Source organism: Podarcis tiliguerta (genome assembly GCF_965153285.1).
Source record: "Podarcis tiliguerta genome assembly, chromosome: 10".
In the NCBI taxonomy this organism is placed as follows: Eukaryota; Metazoa; Chordata; class Lepidosauria; order Squamata; family Lacertidae; genus Podarcis; species Podarcis tiliguerta.
The window spans coordinates 52,241,856-52,265,750 of NC_139543.1; the positions used below are offsets into that span (position 1 = coordinate 52,241,856).

The 23,895-nt window shown below is 41.7% G+C and overlaps 1 protein-coding gene across 4 annotated transcripts in view; it reads right to left on the reverse strand.

The window, feature by feature from the left end:
* KDM7A (lysine demethylase 7A) overlaps positions 1-23,254 on the reverse strand; it is a 48,252-nt gene extending 24,998 nt beyond the window's left edge. For 3 of the 4 annotated variants that reach the window (XM_083401446.1, XM_083401445.1, XM_083401443.1), the window contains exons 1-4: positions 22,363-22,890; positions 7,192-7,277; positions 1,504-1,621; positions 930-1,090 (exon numbers count right to left, since the gene is read on the reverse strand). In XM_083401446.1, coding sequence (XP_083257572.1) covers positions 930-1,090; positions 1,504-1,621; positions 7,192-7,277; positions 22,363-22,514 — 517 coding nt within the window. In that variant the 5' untranslated portion in view covers positions 22,515-22,890. Of the gene's footprint in view, positions 1-929; positions 1,091-1,503; positions 1,622-7,191; positions 7,278-22,362 lie in introns of all 4 variants that reach the window. The other variant, XM_083401444.1, reaches the window with a different exon arrangement.
* Between the last annotated feature and the right edge of the window lie 641 nt (positions 23,255-23,895).

A 23,895-nucleotide genomic window follows, 5' to 3' on the forward strand; every position in this document is an offset into this window, starting at 1 on the left:
TGAAAGTCACATCTAGGGATTTTGGCAAAATATTACTTTCTATAACATTTCTAGTGTTCTTAAAAAGGAGTAGTTAATGATCTAAAAAATAAGCAACAATTAAGTTATATAGAACAAGAAATATTTTATTATATTGTAATGCTCTCTTAAGGTAAAATGAATAACTGTGCAGCACTGAGGAAATTCATAGAAACTTGAAGGTTATCCCTCACTACCCAACAAAGTGATCAGTCTTACCAGCAACCTGGAACTACAATTTCAGAGATAGTGACAATGTAGATATCACACTTTTACTGTTGGAGTAATCTCTCTAAATCTGATGAGTAGTCTAAATATAGAGGGTGTCATCTAATGCTGTCTGTGCATGAGCAGAATGGGCCTCAGTACACAAGGGGGCTCTCATTTCCTATCTGAATCCCCCCCAAACCTGCTCCTGACAACAGGGAATCCCTCTGGAACAATTTGAAGGAAGCAAGACAGAAGCAAAGAGAAAGCTGCTTGCACAGCACTGGATCACACATTTAAAAGCTTTCATCTTTGAAATTGTAAAGTGTAGAGAACTCAACTTAAACTAAATGTTCTCAGACCTTATCACAGTAAAGATGCAAGCAAAGAAATGTAATGTCTAAACTTCTAGGTGTGAATATTCATCCTTCCAAAAGGCTGCTTTCGCTTTTTCGTTCTAATTTGAAGGGGCCCTAAAGCTACACACAAATTGTCCACAAAGTTGCTTGCATTGCACTGACTAAGAGTTGACATGTTAGTATTCTGCATATCACATTCACAGAGCAGAGTGACAAAGGTTAAACTCCATTAGTGACTGCATACATCAGTTTAGGTAGCCCCACTTCTAATTACAGTAAACATGGTTTTATTACCATTTTAATTACTGCACATGTTTTTACCCTGTTCTTCATAACAGACCATACCTACGTATCGTTCCACATCCAGAACAGAGAAAGTAGAGGGAGGAAGCCTGAGACCTAGGCCATCTAATTTAGGAACCATAATGGGAACATCAAACCCATGCTTCTCCAGGTATCTTTGTGTCAACTGGCTGCCATGCATTTTCAAAATGATGTCATCAGCACTACAAAAAACAACAATACTTTTTAACATTTGAAAACTAAATAATTCTTGTACACTACTTTTTTGCATATTTTTATTACTTTCTTTGATTGTTCCCCATTCTGGGATTGAAAGCATTCAATGAAGGGCAGGTTATAAATACTGAGTCCCTTCAGAGAAAAGGGTAGGATATAAATAAATGTAATAATAATAATTTTAATTATAAATGCTTCAAATTGTATGAATAATAGTAATAGTAATTAATATCACCATCACCATTAGATGTCTTAGCCAAAAAGACATCCAGCTGCCCATTATTTTTAATGTGTTAAAAGTTTATGGCTTGAAGACAAAACTGTTGTTTGAAGGAGCTAGAAAAAATGACAAGACTTTCTGCACCTGCTCTTATATATGTTCTAATGCAACTTATCTTACCTTGGGAAGGAGCGAGCACGTAGCTGTTTAACAAATGTTCTTGTTCCAGCTTGTACTGGCTTGGAACCATCATCAAATTCTGTATAGTCATGTCTGTGCCAGTTCCTTCTCTTCTTCACTAGATAGTAAGGATTAAAACATTATCTTCTAAAATTAATTGCAACTACCACATTTGTACCTGGCCCTTTCCTCAAGACATTTAAGAGAACTATCCAGTTTTCTCTTTTAAAAATCCCATAAGGAAAGATATGCTTAAACATGCATGGTTGGGTCCAAGGTCACATATGCACATCATACAACTGAAGTACTTGCTTTCTCTAAAAGCTACAGTTCTCAGCACTCTTAACAAGTTACAGTTCACAAGATCCTTTAGGGGAAGCCATATGCTTTAAATAGTGTGGATTAACCCTAGAGAAGCTTCACAACTAATCAAAGATTTGACCCCAGGTCTCCAAGTCCAAGTATCACATCACCAAACTGGATCTCAGACAGTTTCTGACAAGCTGCCTGCTATTAATTAGTGAATAAATCATCCTCTGTCCTGAATTGGAAAAAAAAACCCACAATCCATTTATAAATGAGCTGGGTGATGGCATCTTTAAAGAAACTAATATAAAGTCTAGACTACATTTACACTCAGAACTGAAGCAATAGAACTCATTTGCATGAAAAATCTATTACGAGCCAAATATTACAATTTGTAACATTTTCTTAAAGTTACAGCTGGATAATAGTTCCAGGCTTCATAAACCATAGTTTAATAGTAACAGGAACAAACATTGGGCAGAGTATTCCCTCCCCCTCTTGCTGCATCATTTCTGACTTATGACTCCTAGCTTATATTTCTGGTCTGTAAACTGCCATAAAGCCATGGTTGAGACAGAAGAGAAACTCTGGCTTAATACAAGCAAGAAACAAAGTACTGAAGGGAGCAGTGCTAGAAGAGAGGTGCTTGTTCAGGGTCTGTTCTCCATTTCAGAAAAACATGCTTGGAACCAGGCCATACTGTTCTCTCCAAAGGGAGAACCAAAGTAGCCCTTGCACTACAATTCTCATCATTCCTGGAGCTGATGGGAGCTGTAGTCCAACAACATCTAGAGAGTACCACATTGGCTACTCCTGCTCTACAAGCATTTATAACAATTTGCAGTCCCTTCTTTAGGATCTCAGCATGGTTTATATGGAGTTCACAATTTTCCATCTGGGGCAAGCTTCTTATTTAAATTCTCTCTCACACTAAAAAGGTATACTGATTTAATTATTTTAGGTGGTGGATATATCCGAAAAAGAAAGATGTTGATTAAAATCCCTAAACTTAGAATTTATATCATTTCCCTAGCCATTTTTAATTCAAGCATTACACTCAGGGGGCAGAATTCACTAAACCAGCTCTGTCAGTGGAAGACCTATGCAAGGGCTTCCACTTGCATAAGAGAGCTTTCCCTCCTCTTCCACCTGCACCCCCCAAAATTGGTTCAAGTGGAAGGTCAGAAGAACCCTCAGAATAGCACATTGTGGGAGGAGAGGAGGGTTGTTCTATTTGGTAAGTTGAAATGCATGCACAGGTGGAACGAATGGAAGAGTGCAACACTGAATTCCACCTAGTATCTTATTCCTATCTTTCACCTTCCAACTGTCAACCATGACAGCACACTTCAAGCATTCAAAAATAATGTGTGAAGCATGCTACAGGCACACCACTCCAGCCCAACCTTTCCATGTTGCATAGGAAGGTCTGAAAGGTATTGGGGGGGGGGGTTCCAACCATGCCTAGATGAACATGCTTCAAAGCATGTATTATTTTGAACATCTGAGTTTACTACTAATTGTTATTTATGAAATCTTGTGTCCACTGAAGCTACTGTTCTTTATGGGTTTTTTTAAAATAAAAAAATAAATTTAATTCTCCACATTGAGCCGCTGACAGAGTATTAGTAATTTCATCTGGGCATTCTGAACTCATTAAGCTTTCATTGTTTCAAAACCAATGGATTGTATTACTCCAACTAATCAAAGGAGCAGAAGGGCATTACTACAATATATGCTTGACTGTCATCCTTGTCTCTCAACACAACTGCAAGTTGCAGTTTACTACTTAGAAGTAGTATGAAATCTGAAACTTAAGTTGGAAAACATGTCACGCAGAAATTGAGGCGTACACCACAAGCCAAACTGCACAGTAATCAAACAGCTTGTGTCCTACTTCATGATTAAAAGGGATGCAAAGTCATATGGGCCTGGCAACAAAGTTTATGCTTTGCCTGGATCACAGTCTAGAGAAGGTTCAGTGCACACAGGATGGCCAATACACAGAAACCACTTTCAATGGCTCTTTTAAAAAAAACAAAAACAAAAACTGGCTTCATACTCCAAACCATTTTATGTGGCAGCTCATCACAAAGACTTGGTACATTTTCTGTATAGCAAATATTAAGAGCTTTGTAGTAGCCTGTATTATACATGAAAACAGCTTGCTGTAGCAAGGCAGCTGCCATAGGCAACCACTTAAGGGAGACTTCCATGTGGCAGTCGTTTCGTGTGTGCCTTGGGTGTGCATATTTCTGTGCGGAATGATGCATATCATTCTTTCCATGTGTACACACCTGTTTCTTCAAGCTCAGTGACCACTTTGGAAAGCAGCCAATGTTATCTGACAGTTATTAAGGTGGGCAGCTGCACTACAAAAGACACAAGACAAAGCCTCTGATGTAACTGAACTTCTCTATAGAACAAATTGGTATGTGGATTAACAGGCTAGTATTACTTGCCAGTAGTTATAAACTGCATTTTTTTTAAAGGTAAAGATTACTGTGGTCAAAGTTTTCAATACTTATTCTAACAAATATTAGGTTAGCTTCAATAAGAGAAATAAAAACAAAACCACAATTCAACAGTATCACACATATGAAAAGATTAAAACAAGAAATCTGTTAGAGTCCAGTGTACCTTTGCAATAACTTTCAGAAAGGCAAACATCTCATTTATCTGTAAGTTCAAGGTGGTATAATATATTATAAGCAATTATCCTAAAATTATTAGCCCGAGCTATGAATTTTATACTGCACCTTCTAAAGGACACTTAAGAAAACACATTTTCAAACAGATAAACATTGTAACCTACCCTGAGAAGCAATGTTAAACATTGCTTAATGTTTAATGGGGGTTCAAATAATATTCAGGAATAAATCATAGATAAAAGTCCTTGAAGCATTAATTTCAGTTTGTTCCTAACTTTCATCTTCCAACTGTTAACCTCTCAAAGGGAATTATTTGAGGCTTAAACTGGGGAGGGGGTCCTAGGCACACCCACCCGACTCCTCAACTTTCCCAGATTGAGAAGGAAGGCCAGAAGGTGACTTAAGCACATCTGCCTTGTCTTAGAAGCTTCCCTGCAGCTTTCCAAATGCAATTCCTCAATGATATTTGAAAGCAGCTAACAGATTCTTTTGCTTTACCATTAGTGACAAAAACTAAATTAAGATTCTTAGGATACTACACAACTACAGCTATTTGGGCAGATCAAGATATGTGAAATCAGGATGATCTATTTATTCAGGATGGATCTATTTCTTATCACATTACAGTCACAAAGCAGGCCAGGACTTTCAGTCCTGAACAGAGAGTTTCACCCTGTACCTTCGTCAGGTACAATCAGATTGGCCTGGCAATCACCCTCTAACAAAGTGTCATAGAAAGTCCAGTGATCTGCTGATTGGTCTGCTTGGCCTTCTTGCATGGTAAAGGAATCCTCTGTTCTTTGTTGGGTGTGAATGTTTCCTAACAACCACAATAGGCCCTATATGTGCATGCTAGAGAGCACCAAATCTTAGCAGCCATCTGCTAAATGGCTCCAGCATTCTGAAACCTATTTCAGGGCCTTGAAAGGGACACCAAGCTCAACAGGAAGATTTGGAACAACAGGCCAAGAGGCTGGGAGCTTAACTGATACTCCAATCAAGATTCAGCAAGGAATAGCATAGTTAATTTCATACTGGAAATGATGGTATTCTGAGGGCTACTGATCAGACACATTTTACAGAATGTGTAAAAAGCAAAAAACCACCAAACCTTTGGGAAATTCTGAAATGGATAGCATTGCTAAGATCTAGTAAGTAAAACTCTCCTGAATGAAAGCTTGCCATTTAGAGCTATAGCTCATTCTGAACAGACAGTAAAGAAAACATGATCTAGTACTGCATATTTTAGGAGTGCACTTGGCATTCTAGAACCAGATGATGAAAGGTTTCACTGTGTGAGCTATTGCTAGGGACAGTAAACTCATTATTTGTTTAGAATAAGAATGTATTATATGTAATCTGTGAACATCAGACTAAAAAGATGCTTCTTCTGTTTCTATAGAAACACATGTTGAGTTGGTAAAGCACAAGACTTCGTCTCAGTGTCGTGGGTTCGAGCCCCACCTTGGGCAAAAAAATCCTGCATTTCAGGGGGTTGAACCCAAGTGGTCCCTTCCAACTCCATGATTCTATGATCTATGATGAATGTTTCCAAGTCAAGAAACCAGCTTTGCCAACACAGGAGATCAGAAGGACCCCACATGCTCACATACTCCTCCACTTCCCTTTCATGTTCAGAGCTGACCATGATGCAGCATTATGTCAACTTTCACAAACTGCAGGTAACTCAAATCACAGTTCGCAAAATTCTTAAGCATAGTTGCAAACCACAGTTTGGAGCTAAATGGTGTAAGAATACTGGTGCGTATGGAATGCTGCATCATGGCTAACCCATGTAATGCAGTTTATTTGCACAGGTCAGGCTGCTATGCCAACAGTCTTTTCTCAATAAAACAAATATGGCCACTGTCACACCTCCCTTTGTTATATCTGGACTGCAATGCATTCTACAATACCCTTGAAAAGAACTCATATTGCTCCCAATACAAAAGGCAATCAGAATGGCTGAAAATTCTTTTTGGTTTTTTTAGCATACAGTTGTACCTTGGTTGTCAAATAGAATCCCTTCTGGAAGTCCATTCGAGTTCCAAAAATGTTTGACAACCAAGGCGCAGCTTCCAATAGGCTGCAGGAGCTTCCTGCACTCAATTGGAAGCCGCGAAAGTGATGTCAGATGTTCGAGTTCCAAAGAATGTTCGCAAACCGGAACACTCACTTCCGGGTTTGTTGTGTTTGGGAGCCATAATGTTCGCGTTGCAAGGCATTTGAGATCCAAGGTACGACGATATTACTCCAGTTTTGTTTAATCTGCGGTGGCTTTTGGTTTGCTTATATACGGTAGTTATATATAAAAGACCTAAATGATTTGCAACCAGGATTTCTGCAGTACCATCTCCACCCACACAAAACTGCACATGTTATCTTACACATAGTTCCATGCCCTGTTGAGCTTCATAAGTACAGTTACTTGGGACATGGGGAATAATCTTTTTGGCCATGGCACCTAAAGATGTGGTGCTTCCTCCTTAGGGAACTTTCTCCTCAGTTGGCCTCCTCTTATGGTTTTTGGGCACTCTCTTTATTTCACCAAGTATTTGGCCTATTCTAAGCTTCCTTCTGCCATGTGTAATTAATGTCTTTGCTTTTATATCTGTGTTTTTCATACATGCAAGCCCCCAAAAGGGCCTTTTTTAAGAACTGAAAGGTGAGGTTTAAATTATTTTTTAAAACAACAACAACAACATGCATCACTGCTTAAATCATTACTTACTCAAGGAGGGTCCATGAAGAACTGCACAATTGGGACAGTGGTACAGATCAATGTCAACAGCATGGTGCTCTTCTACTCTGACACAACTAAAAGAAGAAGGAAAAAAAATCTTCAGGAACTCTTAAGTTGCAACTGCACCTTTTAAGGAAAATTATCAAAAGTTACATATATAACCTTAGGACAAGTTACAAGTTCTGCTCATCGTCAGCTGGGGTGCAAAAGTTCAAAGAAAGGAAACACCAAAAGTTGCTGCCTCAGCTGCACAAGTGGAGGCACCCTGTATCCTTTGTCTTGTCTTCTCTGCTGCAGCCTTAAGGAATGGCTGCAGGCAAGTGACAGATGAAATCCAATTATGAAACAGAGCAAACCATGTTATTTTATGTGGTGCTGCATGTTATTGTTAGACTTTCGGCGGGGCTAAAGTCTGGTGGACAAGGTATACATCTACTAAATAAAGAACTTGAGCTTGTTCCCTCTTGAGCCTCCCAGAACCCAGTAAGCAAGGCAGAGACTCAAAACCTTTTCTACCTTGCTTGTGGGTTAAGACCTGTATCGCATGCTACCTCCAGAAGGTAAGGATTGTTGGGGGGGGGGGGCTCAACTATATGCGGTTTTGTGAATACACACCATCCCCACAATCTAAAGGTACACCTGACCGTTAGGTCCAGTCGCGGACGACTCTGGGGTTGCGTGCTCATTTTGTTCTATACGCCGATGGAGACGGTGTTTGTCCGCAGACAGCTTCTGGGTCATGTGGCCAGCATAACTAAGCCACTTCTGGCGAACCAGATGTAAATTGCAAGTGACCTGTATGCCTATAATTTAATTATATAGTTAGTAAACTGTAGAGAACTCGTAAATCTTTCACTTATCAAAGTGTAAGGGCATATATTGAGAGCTAGGTAAATTATCATAAGCACTAGATAGAATCATGTGGCAAAGTTTTATTTGATAATATTGCAGAAAATGCAGCCCGTTATTCAACAAATCTGAACACCACCATTAAACAGGTATATTGTATTCCACAGCAAGCTGTTTTTCCATTAGATTGTAAAACTGCAAACAAACATTGCCTTTCTTTCTTCCTTAGCTCTTTATGTTTTTATGTTGACAGTAAGTATTACTAGAGGTCAAAGCAAGAGTATATTATGCCAAGTTTTAAAACAGAAGGAACTATTGAGAGGGGGGGGGGGGAGAGAGAGTGTGTGTGTTAAAAAAAAGCTTCAGACTTCTGTAACTAAGAAGCAAATAGTGTAACTGGATAGTGCCAAGTAACCGAAGACATATCACACACTATTGGATGCTTTCCTTATGCTAATTGGCAATAGTATCTTAACCAAATTAATTAAGCACATTAGGACTTCTCTCTGCCCACCCTCCCCAGTTTATCCTCCTTTAGATAAAGTATACTCTTCTCAAAGTGGAAGGCTAGCACAAGATAGAAACCCTCCTCCCTGTACCAAATAGCACAGGCGACTGCCACAAGCAGGCCTTGTGCCTGAAGAAAAGGAAATGGTAAAGTGCCTTCTTCCTGGCTTGGCAACAACAGAACACCAATTGGCTAATCAGTTGGTGGCAATGAAAGGAAGGAATCATTACACTTGGAGAGGATTCCAAGTTCTTTTCAGCTTAGGAGGTGTTGTATGAAAATTACTAAAACTACTTCCCAGTAAAAGTACAGAAGTGCTCTTACTACCTTGGAAGAAAGGATGTAACTACAGAAGTTACATCCTTTCTACTTTCTGCTGCAAACCACCACAAATGGGTTGATGTGGTCATTTCACAAGGGCAGAAACAATGAAATATACTTAGCAGCACTTATAAAACAACTAACGAGCACTTACTTTCTGTCTCTGTCAAAGGTATGGTATATACAATGGAACCTCGGTTTTCGAACGTAATCCATTCCAGAAGACCGTTTGGCTTCCTAAACATTCGAAAGCTAAAAGCGAAAGCCTCAATACAATAGGGTAACTCAAAAAGGAAGCCACGAGGCACATTCAGCTTCCAAAAATCGTTCGAAAACCAAAGCAGTTACTTCTGGGTTTTTGGCATTCGAAAGCCAAAACATTCGTCAACAGTGACATTCAACACCCGAGGTTCCACTGTAGTAACAAAAACCAGCAACATATGTTCACTTTCCTTCCACCATACTGCTTTTTTACACCTTCTTCCCTTATACAACCCTCTCTCTAACCCAACTACCAGCATGTTTTCTACTACCTTTTAGAGGAGGGGTGGGAAACCTGTGCATTATTTCACTCCAACTCTCATCAACCAAAGCCAGCATTACCAGAGGGCAGGGATGATGGAAGCTGTACTTCAGCAAAATCTGGAGGACCACAGGTTCGCTGCCCCTGCTTTAGAGGTTCCGATTCCATGAGGAAAGAGAGTTCAGCCCCTGACAGTGGTGGAGAGAGCAAGGTGCTTCACCAGAAATACATATACATTCATTAATAAACTGAAGAATACAGTTCTGTATATAAATTAAGTGTTGTGTTTATGATCAACCTAGGCCAGGAGCAGTCCCAATCTTTGACATATATTTTTTGTTCACAGAATGACATCCTTTCCCTTCCCCACTTCTCTATACAACCTTAAAAGTGAATAAAACATGTAAAAAGAATGAAGTATATGAAGTGAGCTTAGCAACCTCCTTGCAGTATGTCACCCAACAGCTTTAGATGAAAATAAATAGATTTTATACCACAATGTATTAAAAATTCATAACACTTTCCTACTCTAGTTGCCTTTTAAAAATAATGTAGAAGTGATTTCATGTAGAAGCTTTTTGCTTTAGTGGCAACATCAGCATTATACCCTGCTGAACAAGAATGAACTCAACATTTTCCGCAAGAATCACCAATTTAAAGGCCTACTTTACTTAATGCCAGACTAATGGAGATTAAATATTAATTCCATTCAAAGCATTCATGACCTGGAAAACTAGCACTATCTATTTAGAACCACTGGTACCAGTATGAGGCAGACCTGAAGACACAAATTTTCTAAATAATGAAACATTCGTTTGGCATATTTTGATGTCAGCAGTCATAACTGATATTAATGTACTCAAATGAGTTAGTTTCAATTTATTCTGACTTATGCCTCATGTTTCCAGTTTCACCTCACTGTTTAATGTCCCCTGATGGGGAGATGCACAAGCTGTGCTAACACTGATATAAAACATCTACTTTGACCATAAGGACAATGCAAGGAGCAGTAAGCATGGAACAGTTACCGCAACCATGCAACATACCAGGCAACAGAGCTTGCCTTCAAGCCAGGTTTTAGTTTCAGAGGTTCACTGCGTTTGTAGGCATACAGCCTGTGATAAAGAGATTTTTCTCAGCCTGGTTGAAAATAAAATAAAAAACTTTAAAAGCCAGGACCAATACAATAAATTTTAACCTCTTGAAATGTAAGCATTGAGGCATTCAGATTAAATCAAGAAGTGCCTAAAATATATTAGTATGATAAATTATATTTCAATTTAATTAAATCTATTAAACTACTATGCAAAAAGTTTTGTTGCAATCTAATTTTCAATTTGTACATCAGTATTTTCACAGACAGGGAATTCTAAGCTAGAAGTTACTATAATATTCCAGCTACAAGTGTGTAAAAGCTCTCTCAAATGGAGCCTTGGTATATATAAATGTTAGTTTATCAAAGAGAGCCAAAAGAGCGCTGTGGCACGTTAAAAAGTTTTTAAAAATCGGGGCATGAGCTTTAGAGAACTAGCCTCACTTCTGATGCATGAAGCATTAACTCCTTAGTTTCACACATTTGTTGGAATTTGTTGTTTATCAATAAATAAAACAAATAAAACTTCTCATTCGTTCATTTCATCAAAGGTTCTGATAGGGAGCAGCTAAAAGTATTGTAGATTTCTAATGCTGACTAATCTCATGAACATAGCCCAAGTATATCACAAGGTCAAGTCCTTTAATACTTAAGATTTATTTAAAAAGTTAAAATTGAGGGGGTGGAGACAAACTAGAACAGCATTTTTCTCATTTTTTCAACAGATGCGCACATTTTAAAATATGAACGGATTTAACCTACATAACAATTGGTAATTATTCATACTAGTTTTCTATATTAAAAACTATTTTCAAAATTTTGATGTGAAATATAATCTAAATGCTGGTCAAAATATATACACATCATAAGATTGTAAGACATGTTTTATATGTAATGCATCTCATTACTGCTACATAAATTAGAGGACTCTATGAAGCATATCAAGTAACAATAAGGGCAATAATATAAGTAGTCAGAAAATACAGTGGTACCTCAAGTTACATATGCTTCAGGTTACAGACTTTGCTAACCAAGAAATAGTGCTTCAGGTTAAGAACTTTGCTTCAGGATGAGAACAGAAATCATGCTCTGGCGGCACGGCAGCAGCAGGAGGCTCCTGAAGTGGTGCTTCAGGTTAAGAACAGTTTCAGGTTAAGAACAGACCTCCAGAACGAATTAAGTACTTAACCAGAGGTACCACTGTATTAGAAATTATAAATGAAGACACTTAACATAATCAGTGATACCAGTGAAGTCTAAATAGTGTGTTGTAATTTCCTAGCTTGCAGTCTCTGCAAATTAGAACAACAATAAGGAACCACACAGAACACCATTAAAACGATTCCCATTACATCTATGTTTTCTATGTAGATCAAAAATAAAATCTGTTAAACTGATTATTGCAGGGGGGGTGCTGGTTTCTGGATTCTAGTGGTCTCTTTCAAGTTGAGTCCTTCATGTGGTCACCCACCAGGTGCTCTGGAAACTACATTTGGTCTAAAACAGAGCTAGTTCTCAACGGAGGCCTGTAGGCCATTGCAATAAAGCAATAACTGTAAAATAACTGATAAGCCTCGAACTCGAGAGCAAGTCCTAATACTGCAAATTCCAGCAATGTCTGCCTCTTAAACAGACTTTGTGACACAAAATTGGGTTCACAGTAAATACTGTAGATAAGCCTTTTCAGTCCCCCTACTGTCCCCACTGCTGTACAATAATAACAATTTATTACTTATATACTGCCCATTTGACAGCTCTACAGTGCTTTCCTATCCAGTAGTTTCTGGCACCACCCACTTTTTAAGGTAACTTACAGCCCCAGAAAAAGAGAAAACAAGGTATGTCCAATTAACAATGAGACTTGGGGATCCTAGACCCTGGCACCTCCAGCCAATTCCTAGCAATTTATGCAGAACGTAAAGCCAGTACTCCAGTCCTCAGCACCTCCCTGAGAATACAGCAGAATCCTAACTTTACCAACTCTTTGGTCTTAGAGCTCCAATAGTACCATGAAACCGAAAGTGATCTAGGCATATGATGATTCCTGAATCCTGAGACTGGAAAACCCCCAAAGACTCCACTAGTTTGATTGTGAAACTTCTTTAAGATCCAGTAAAAATAATCAAAGCAAAAGTAGCCCGATGATCCCAAATTCTGATTACTTCTATTCTACTTACTAATGCTGTCTGTCTACTTACAAGTTGGCAGAGCTCGTGGCCAACTTCTCTGAGCAGTGCACAGGAAGATCTGACCTGCCCCCCCCCCATGGTGGGAGGGACAAAGCTGCAATGACAGCCCAGTTTTTAAAAGCTCTCTCCCCAATCCTTGGAGGAAGTGGCCTGTAGCTCAGGTATGTCTCATTTTCCAGGTAGGCATCCTGGGTTTTAAATACGTGGGCTTATTATAGGAAATGGTGGGAGCAAGAGATCAATGTCCTTTGTCACATCTACATTTCCTATGACCGCCATCAACACACACACATGGGCAGTTTATCTGCAACAGCAACACACTTTACTAATTAAACCATAGTTTTCACTACTGTTATTTATTTTCATTCCATTTATTAATCATTTCCTGTAAAATCTTAAACCGATCTAACAATTAAAAGAATTTCATATAAAAATGCGTAACTACATTTTCCATAGTTTTGCATTCAACATATTAAAGTTTCTAAAGAAGTTGAGTATACATGTGGGTCTGCTTAACTTGGTAATTGGAAACAATTTCCATGCTAGTCACACATACCCCAAATAAGATTTTATCTAAACTGCACAATACGCTGCCAGATTTAGACAACAGATTTCTGCCAGGCTATGTTGACCACAAATGCTCGAAAAGGATTCTAACACTTCCATATCATGATCCAAAATTAATTCAAGAAAAATAATTCAATAAAAGAATGACTGCCACAAGACCATGTAAATAAAAAATGTGCTATATGTGAATATAGAAGGGAGGGGTTGAAAAATGCCACACAGTCACACCATGCCACCAAGGATTCAGTCCTGCTGACATTTCACTGTAATATACGGTAACTACATCATGCAACACCAATGGTGGTCACCTGTATGATGTAACACTAACAACCTCAAGAATCAGCCTGGACAGTACTAAACTGTCAGAAGAGTGATGTACCTGCTCTAGTTTTGCCAGGAAATGAAGGCACACTTTCAAGAGTTACATGAGATGCTGCAGACTACACTAAGGAATTTTATTTTGCAGCAGTAGTTGTGCTATTATTTGTCCCCTAGAGGAGAAATGTAATGCATAACAAAGGGAATATATATCTTCTACATACAGCAAATGTGAGCCAAGGATGCTGCACTGGGCCATGACCGTGCATTTGAAGATCTGAATCTCTTGCCTCCACATTCTGGTTTCATCAAAATGTAATACCAAATCATGGTTTGGCGCTAAACCAGGGGTCGGCAACCTAAGGCAACCACAAGCGGCCCACACAGGTAGTTTAACTGGCCCACGAGCCGCCCCCGAACCGAGCCGCCCACTCGGCGAGTCCCCACGCACTGCGCTAAACCGGCGCAACGTGGCGCAGGGACTCGCTTCCATGTTGCCAGAAATCGCGTCTGCACAGACACAGACGCTGGAAATTGCAGGCAGGTGCACTCATGCGCATCTGCGATCCAGCCCACAGGCTGCTGGAGTGAACCAGCCCAGGCGAGGTAAACCTTGCCGACCCCTGCACTAAATAAATCATCACAGAATGAGCCACATTTGGGCTCCCTTCTTCCCATGTATACTGCATTTTTCTCCCCAACTTCCTGCTCCAAAGCATGGCTTGCTGATTTGAATGGAAGGGGAACCTATGTTTTGCCACAAACCATGGAGGGCATGAGGGAATGACAATGCAGAAGGAAGAAAAAACCAGAGGCTTCTTCATATAGTGCCAAAATCATTGTATGCAGGTGCATGGCTAGGTATTTAAAAGATAGTTTGTAAAAGTGTGAACTTTAACCGAACTATCTCCTTTTTGGACAAGATGAACTTGAGCAGAACTAATTCACTTTTGAAACAAACACTGTATTAAATAAATCAGGGCTACACAGGGATTTATTTATACCAATGATATATTTCTGTAACACTCTCCACAAAGCACTTTTACAAGATACTACAGTAAGGAGGGAAAGTACTTGATCCCCTGCTAAATTTGCCCATTTGCCCTCTGACAAAGAAATGACCATTCCATAATTTTAATGGTAGGTATATTGTAGTTGTGAGAGACAGAATAACAATAGGGAAACCCCCAGAAACCCAGAAGACAAAAGTCAAAGGTTGATGTGCATTATAATGAGTGAAATAAGTATTTGATTCCTTTGCAAAACATGACTTAGTACTTGGTGGCAAAACCCTTGTTGGAAATTACAGAGGTCAGAAGTTTCTTGTAGGTGGCCACCAGGTTTGCACATATCTCAGGAGGTATTTTGTCCCACTCCTCTTTGCAGATCCTCTCCAAGTCAGTAAGATTTTGAGGCTGATGTGTAGCTACTCGAACCTTCAGCTCCCTCCACAGATTTTCGACGGGATTAAGATCTGGAGGCTGGCTAGGCCACTCCAAGACCTTAAAGTGCTTCTTCTTAAGCCACTCCTTTGTTGCCTTGGCCGTGTGTTTTGGGTCATTGTCAAGCTGCTTGGCAATAGTCTTGTAGCCCAGTCCAGCCTTGTGCAGGTCTACAAACTTGTCCCTGACATCCTTGGACAGCTCTTTGGTCTTGGTCATGGTGGCTACTTTGGAATCTGCAGGATTGATTGCTTCTGTCGACAGGTGTCTTTTGTAAGGTACTGTAATGAGCTGGGATTACAGGTAAGACCTCTCCCTTACAGCAGGTGCTTCTAATCTCGGCTCGTTACATACAGTGAAGATACCAGGTAGCCTGACATCTGGCTGGTTTATAGGGGATCAAATAGTTATTTCACTCATTATAATGCACATCAATCTCTGACTTTTGTCTTCTTGGTTTCTGGAGGTTTTCCTGTTGTTATTCTGTCTCTCACAGCTATAATAAACCTACCATTAAAATTATGGACTGGTCATTTCTTTGTCAGAGGGCTAATGGGCAAATTTAGCAGGGGATCAAATACTTTCCCCCCTCACTGTGTCATGCTGAACATTTAGGCTATATTTTTTTCTTTTGCATTAGTACTATCAAATATTTTCTGCAATCAAAAACCAAAGCTGAATTTCTCAAATATAATACTCCATAAGCATATTTTAAACAATACATTAAATACCATTAAAACGATGGGAAGGTTGGAAATTAGAGTGCCTTATCGTTTAAAATAATCCTGCTTTACTGCCACAGAAACACTACTCACATGTTTTAATAACATAGCAAGTTTCAATAATATACATAGCTCCCCCTACCAATTCAACTATCCAGAGTTGTAATTATGTAACAGCCACTTCATGTTGCTTAACATACACAAGGCAAGTATTCCCCCCCCCCCGCCCCACCACTTGGCTAGATACAGAACTGAAACTCCTATCAGTTAAAGGCAAATGTGAAATGCAAATATGCAAGTACAGAACTATTATCCAAGACAACAAGACCGTAACTTATTTCCAGGTAATCTTTTAAAATACTATGCATTACTTGCTCTACTGCACTTGCACATTTAAACTGAAACTGCATTGGTACCCTTTACTCTGGATTCAGTCCTATTTATTTACAGAACATAAATAAACTTGGTTTTAATATGCCAGAAAGAGAACCAGTGTTTATTAAAAATTCAGAGTATTTGCTACCTTCTCTTGACATTTAAAAATTGTTTCCAGTACTGATGTAGATGTACTGGACAACAATCAACAACATGACAATCAACACATTGCTAATGTACATTAATTAGAAATAGAACTGTCATTACACTTCTATCTCTGTGAATCTGGCCGAGGATATCCACACTGTTCAAAATTAGCTTCTAAGGCTGCAATACTAAGCACACTTACTTGGAAGTAAACACCTTCATACTTAGTGAAACTTACTTCAGAGTAATATGCAAATGATGTAGTTGCAAAACTGATAAGGCTTAATCCTTAACTGACATAACACTTTGCTAATGAAACTGCATTTAATTATTTTATTCCTTGGAAACTACTTACATAAAACTGTCACAAAGTGACATGATTGCCTTGTAAATAGGCCTACAAGAATTACTAGCCTACTTTTTTTACTAGTCTGCTAAGAGGCTAGTAGCCTGTATTTCCACATTCATTACAGAGGAGTGGAACCCTATTTTCCATGACAGCATAGAACAGAGGACTACTAACAGTGACTAGTTTTTTAAAATGCTTTTTACCAAGCAGGCCAGCAGAGAATGAATGTGCTTCCCTTCCTCAATGGCCAGAATGAAAACCAAGTTGATTGGTGGAGAAAGGTTGAGAGAGTCATTCCTTTTCTGCTGGGCCACTCATTCATCAGTATGGAATTCCTTGTCACCTACCTGACCTACCAGACAAGCAGGTAAATACAAGTATCTGTTTCAAGCACTAGGGTTAGCCAGAATTTTATGCTATTGGCCTGCTGCACAACTGGAAGATATGAACCCAGGAGAGATAGAAAAACTGCTCAGTGTCCTCAGTGTAGAGGCATGTATTTTTCTACCACCGCATGTGCAGTTAGATATACATGGAGCAGCAGTTGACTGTACACATGTGCAGATGTGAATGCATATACATAGACACATGTTCCCAAAGAGCTGGCATGCAAAATTGGGTCAAAATACCAAGACTGCATAAATTAGCCTCACAGCCACTAATCTGCAAACAAGCCCTGCAGACCAGAGTCAGCCAGAGCCTTTTCATTAATCAAGTAACTCTGCCTGTCATTTTTACCTGTGCTGCCTCTTAGCTAGTACAGGGTAGGGAATAACCAATGTGACTACGCTAAAGAATGAAAGAAACATATTTCTCTTTTCTTGCCAGTAACAAAACCAGTAACTGCTGCATGATTTTATCAGTGATCTGACACAAATGGAAAATTTCAAAATTATTTAAAGGGGAGAAACTAAAACTGTCACAGTATTGAGAAGACAGTGACTAGACCATTAGAGAGAGAGAAAAACCTCCTGTTTGTATTATTATTATTTATTATTTATACTCCGTCCATCTGGCTGAGTTTCCCCAACCACTCTGGGCGGCTTCCAATCAAGTGTTTAAAAACAATACAGCATAGTGGCCTATGGACCAATACTGGCCCTTCAGAGGGTCCAGTCTGGCCTATAAAGTCCGAAAACATGCCCACCGTCCAATCAGCTTATATCACTCTGATGGGCTGATGATATCAGTTGTTGGCCAATGGGAAGGTTGGGGTTTAATTCTGCACTGACCTGTGTGCCTGTTCCCAGCAGGCAAACTAAGCAAAATTGGCTCACGTGGTAGTTAAATCCTGCTCCTTTTAGCCACATGTGCCACTTCCCTTGCTGGCCAAAGCAGCAGGATTTAACCCCTGCTGATCCTCATTAAATCCTGGTCAGATCCCTACAAACTACTGGCAAGCCAAGTGATCCCACACCTTATATTTGTGCAGCTGGTTCTTCCTGCTTAAGTGCAGAACCTTTTATTTGTCCCTACTGAAATTCATTTTGTAAGTTTGGGCCCAGTTCTCTAATCTGCTATGGTCGTCTTGATCCTAATTCTGTCTTCTGAAGCATTAGGTACTCCTCCCAACTTAGTGTCATCTGCAAATTTTATGAGCATCCCCTCAATTCCTGCATCCAAGTCATTTATAAAAACGTTGAACAAAGGGCCCATGACAGAACCCTGTGGAACCACACTTGTCATTTTTCTCCAGGATGATGAGGAACCCCCAGTGAGCACTTTTTGTGTTTGGTCACTCAAGCAGTTACCTGATCCAGCCCAAATTTTACCAGCTTCTCTGCAAGAATACTGTTAGACTTTGTCAGAAACCTTCAAGATAGACTATGACCACAGCATTCCCTTTAGCATGCTGCTATGGTATCCACTTGAGCCACAGGTTCTAGCCATTTTAGTGCAGCAAATGCAAGAAGGTAATTTGGCTTAAATGAAACAGCTGGTATATAGAATGGTGCATATTTAAGTTATTGTTATTTACCAGTGTCACATTTAAAACAAGTCGAATTCTCCTCTGGCTTGTAAAAAAAGTATTGTATGGGGCATCCCAGATGCAAAAGTATTACAGTGGTACCTCAGGTTACATACGCTTCAGGTTACAGACTCTGCTAACCCAGAAATAGTGCTTCAGGTTAAGAACTTTGCTTCAGGATGAGAACAGAAATCGTGCATTGGCGGCGCGGTGGCAGCAGGAGGCCCCATTAGTTAAAGTGGTGCTTCAGGTTAAGAACAGTTTCAGGTTAAGAACGGACCTCCGGAACAAATTAAGTACTTAACCCGAGGAACCACTGTATAACCAAGTTATATAAAAGGTACTGTCCTTAACCTGGCATTCAAAGAGATAATTAACGTGTTAAAGTTTAAAAACAGATTTAGATTCAGGAACTGGAGATGACTATAGTTAACTCTTTAAAGAACTAATTATAGGACAAGTCACTCAGTGACAATTCATCTGGTTTGTGCAACCAGCTAAAATTCTATAGGGCAGGGATGTCCAACAGGTTGATCGCTATCTACTGGCATATCCCCGGGAGGTTTTTGGCTCCCTTTCCTTAGTGGTGGTAAAATCCGGCCCTGCCCCCTCGGCCCACCCTCCACTGTTGCACAATCTCCAGAATGACAGACTGAGTTATAACAGTGATGTTGATTGTTTCCTTAGCAACCTTATGGTGAGCGACTTTCCCCCTTTCTCCCTAAAATAGCTCAACAACTTTGCCCTGAACCCCTAAAAAAAGGCACTTTCCTCCCTAAAAAAAGCTCACTCAACAGCTTCGACCTGAACCCCCTACCTGCCAGTTTATTATGTGAGTAGATCGCAGTCTCAGGAGTTAGCCGTCCCAGCTATAGGGCATGGCTACAAGCAGAAATCACACCTCAGAGTTTAAAAGAAATCATGTGAAAGCACCAAACCTAATGTAAATTCCATACATGCAAAGTGGTATTCTAAAGAATACAGTACATATGGATTTCAAGAAGAATTTAAAATTCCACTCACAAGAAGCTCCTAAGAAAGGCTAAGGATTGTAAGATGCCTTCTGATCTCTATTGGATATATTGCATTATAAAAGACAGAAAACAAGGAGTCCATGCAAGTGGATAACTCATACAAAAGATTCAAAACAGTCCAGGATCTTGTAAGAACCACTAGAGCCAATGCTTTAAAAGCATATTCACGGATCCAACAACATAAGCAAACAAGCTGAGGTGTCCAGCTCTCTCAAGTACAAAACATTTGAACACTAACATCCAAAGCAAAATGAAATACTTCAGCTCCTTTCAAATTAGAAAAAAGTATAAGAAAATAGCAACTGAGCATATAATTCAGCTACACATAGACTAATATTTTCTGAACTGTAAATTAGGAGACAGATCTTGAGGCCAGAAACAGGCCACAATGCTGAACACTCTTGTAAATAAGCCCCACCTGGACTTACTTTAGAGTAAACTTTAAAGTATTGCACTGCAAAAGTGACAATTCAGGGGGCTATTTTAAAAATTAAGATAAATTATCAGGAAAAGGATCAAACAGCCAGCAATAATGTATCTATGACAGTCTAAATTTAGCAAAATTGTGATGTTTTATTATCTTCCTTGTGGGATACTGCTGGGTGCTTTTCGAAGGGAGCAATAGCAAATCTGTTTATAGTTCAGTTGCCAAGTAATTTGGATTTCAGGAGCCAAGCCATGTGCAGAAGCAAAATTATTTAACAGCACAATCCTATGAATACCTACTCAGAAGTACCGTAAGTCACAGAGTTCAATGGGACTTACCTAGATAAACATTAGAGACTAGATCTTTGTTTTCCCTCTTTTCCACAAGAAAGCATTTTCTTAGGAATAACTTTTAGCTGATTGCACACTTATAAATAAAAGAAATTAGAATGCTACCATATAATACACTTCTACATCCACCTTATCAAACCCATTTTTTCTGTCCTAATGCATTAGTTTGCTACTGCCCAACCCATTCCCCTGCTTTTTTGCCACTTTAAGCTCACCTAACTTTTAAAAGCATGTATCAATATTTTGTAATAGATTTCAAAGGTTTTTTTTAAAGTCACAACTTCAAATATCAGTTCAAATTCTCATACTGTTTAATAGGACTTCTACAGACTATTGCAGCAATGTTCCCTTTAACAGAACCAAAAGACTGATTACATAACTATTTCACTGCTGTAGGCTTAGGAATTTGGAAATAATTCAGAAAAAATAAATGCTTTGTTCACCATACTCACAGAAATTTAGCAACAATAGAAGCCTATTTCCTTTTTTGGTTTTGCGGTTTTCTGAATTAAAACACTGGTGCTTACATTTGCAGCAATGCACCAGGATATTGCCAAGCTCCTCCGTAAAACACTTAAATCTATAATAGCCCCACTGTCACGGAACACACGGAATCTATTCAGAGACGAATACAGAACCACATGTGCACCTGCAATGGCAGGCAGGTGCACTTTGTAGACGGCGAGCCAGCCTAGCTTCTAAATGTGAACAATGTATTCGCAATAATCACCGCGCGTGCGGCTCGACCCTCGGGGACAGTTACAGACCTTCTCTCTGTGTTATCTGTCTCCTTTAAAAACAAGAGAGATTAAAAAAACCCAAACAAACCAGAGAGGGAGTATATGTCTCTCTGATCCGGGCACGATCTGAAGCATGAACCATGTCCCTTTAAATTAGCTTCCCTTCGGAAGCCAGCAGAGGGAGATGAGGCTGTCTCGCCAGCTCCATCGTGACTCTGTTTTTGTTAAATGGGGGGTATTTAAATGTCCTGTTGTCAATCAAAGCGCACTTCCCCTCCGCAGCCGCAGCAGCAGCAGAAGCTCGGACAAATATTCCCCCAGATCGATGCCCCTTCCTCCGAACTTCAGCCGCCATCCAGCCTCCGGCCAGCTGGGAGATCAAAGGGCGGCCGAAAGAGAGCCACTCGCGCCGCCGCGGCAGCCCCGAAACTTGCTCCTTTGTTTAAATGCCCATGGATACCCACCCAGCCACCCCACCTCCTCCCTTCGCAGCCGAGGGGAGGCTGCAGCTAGTGCCGCGGCGCCGGCATGGCCTCCTCTTCGGAGCTCGCACTTTCCCAACATAACTGACCCAACCTCCCTGTGCAAAGGAGAAAAGAAGGAAGGGGGAAAACACCAACCCGGACACTCACGCGAGCGCAACGTCAGAAAAGCGTCCGCGAGGCGCACGCAACTCTCTGGCCGGGGGAAGCACGAGCCCAGGAAGCGGACGGGACGGCGAGATGAACACGCATAAAAAGACGCGCACACACACAAAAAGGCACCTCGGCCGCTACGCGCTTCGAACAATGCGAATAATAATAAAAGCAACTCAACTTTCCGGGTACCTCTCGTCCCGCCAAACTCCTCAGAAGAGCCCCTCAAGCTCGGCCAAGGAGTCCCTTATATAACACTGTTTGGAGAAGGGGGTGGGGGGAGAGAGAGAAGGGAACCGAGGAGCGCCGGCGGCTGCCCGACGCCGCTTCCTGGTACGCCGAAAAGCCCCGTTCACACAGCTCTCCCGCAGACACGCATCGCGACGCGCACACACCGCCTCTCTATCTCCCCGCCTCATTGTCCTTTCGCCCCCCGGCCGCCCCCTTCCCTCACGGCCCTCAGGGTCCCCCCCCCCTCCTCTGAATAATGGACACCTCCCCCCTCACACAGTTCACTGTTTTGTTGTTGTTTTCCCGTGAGGAGACCCGTGAGAAGACCCGGCCCCCCTCCTCCTCCTCGCTGCCCCCTCGCGTGTTTTACCTGCCATGGAACCAGTCCTTGCATATGTCGCACTCGATCATGAAGCGGCTCACATCGTAAGGCTCCCGGCACACGCAGTACACGGGGGTCGCCGCCGCCGTTGTTGTTGTTGTTGCTGCCGTTGTTGCCGTAGCCGCCGCCGCCCCGGCCATCTTTAAAGAACTCGCTCGCTCGCTCGCTCACTCTCTCGCCCGGCTGGCTGGCTGGCTGGCTGACTTGACTGACTGAGCCGCCCTGCTCTCCTCCTCCGCCTCCTCCTCCCCCCACCCCGCCAGCCCCAACCAACAGCCGCCGCCGCCGCCAGCCCAGCCAGCCAGCAGCCAGCCAGTCAGTCGGCAGCACCAATAACAACAGCGCGCGTGCTAGGCTCCCGTATCCAGAGGGAGAGGGGGAAGGAGCGCGCGTGCGCGTGCGTTAGGCTCCCACATTGGGCGCGCGGCCGATACCCCTCCCTCCCTCGAGAGCGGACAAACGGCAAGGGCGCGCGGCGGAGAGGGACAGTCACGTAAGGTACATCGCCGAGCATGCGCCCTAAAGAGGAGGAAGTGAAGGGCGGGCGGAGGCGACAGGAGGGGCGGGATGTACAGTATGCGTGTGTGTGTGGAGAGCGGAACCGTCGGCAGGAAACGAAGGCATGGAACTCTCACGACGCGTCAAGTGCGCGCGCGCGCTCACAAAAGGGATAAAAGTTCTCCCTCGCCCGGAAGCCCGCTCGCCCCGCCTCCCGGTCTCGCTCTGAATTGACAATGAGAGAGAGAGAAGCACGTGCCGCCACACATCCTTCTCTTCCCCTCACGCACACATCTATCTCTTTCTCCCCCTCCCCTCTTTTTTGTAGGCGGGGCTCTAGAACAGCGGGCGGGTGAGGTCACAGGCACACGTTGGCCCCGCCCCTTTCCACTCTCCCCCGCCTTCCCGGCACCGTCACGTGCTTGGGGAAGGAAGGTGCCGCGAGGACACTGTGGAGGTGGTTTTGTTTTTTTGTTTCGTCTCCCCCTCCCTCCCTGCTCGAACGCTCGTCGGCCGCGCGTCACGCTCGCTCACTCTTATGCAACCGAAGGAGAGCGGCGGAAGTCAGAACCTCACGGAAATGGCCGAAGTTGGCCCGAAGCGCTTGACTTTGTTTCTTCGAGTCCGGGGCGGGGCTGGAGCCGTGACAGCGGCGGCAGCGGCAGCGCCTTAACCTTGAACAGCCACGGGGCTGTGGCAAAGGCCAGGCGGGGAATGATTAAATGTGCGCGGAGTCCCGCTGCGTCCCGGTATGCGTGCGTGTTTATACGCACGTGTGTATGGACGTGCACGTGCATTTATGGGCAGGGAAGATAGCGGCGTTATAGGCGTGCTGCAGCCATCCTTCCATTAAAAGCACCCGCTTTTTTTTTTTGCACGCGGTTTTTAAAAAGTTATTTATTAACACTTGCTCTGAATGGCCTCCTACAGCTTGCATATCGTTCTCCCGCGATACGCCGGTTAACATATCGTCAGAGTTTTGCAGATGTTTCTGCAGAGGCGAGAGTGATCAGCAGGACAGTT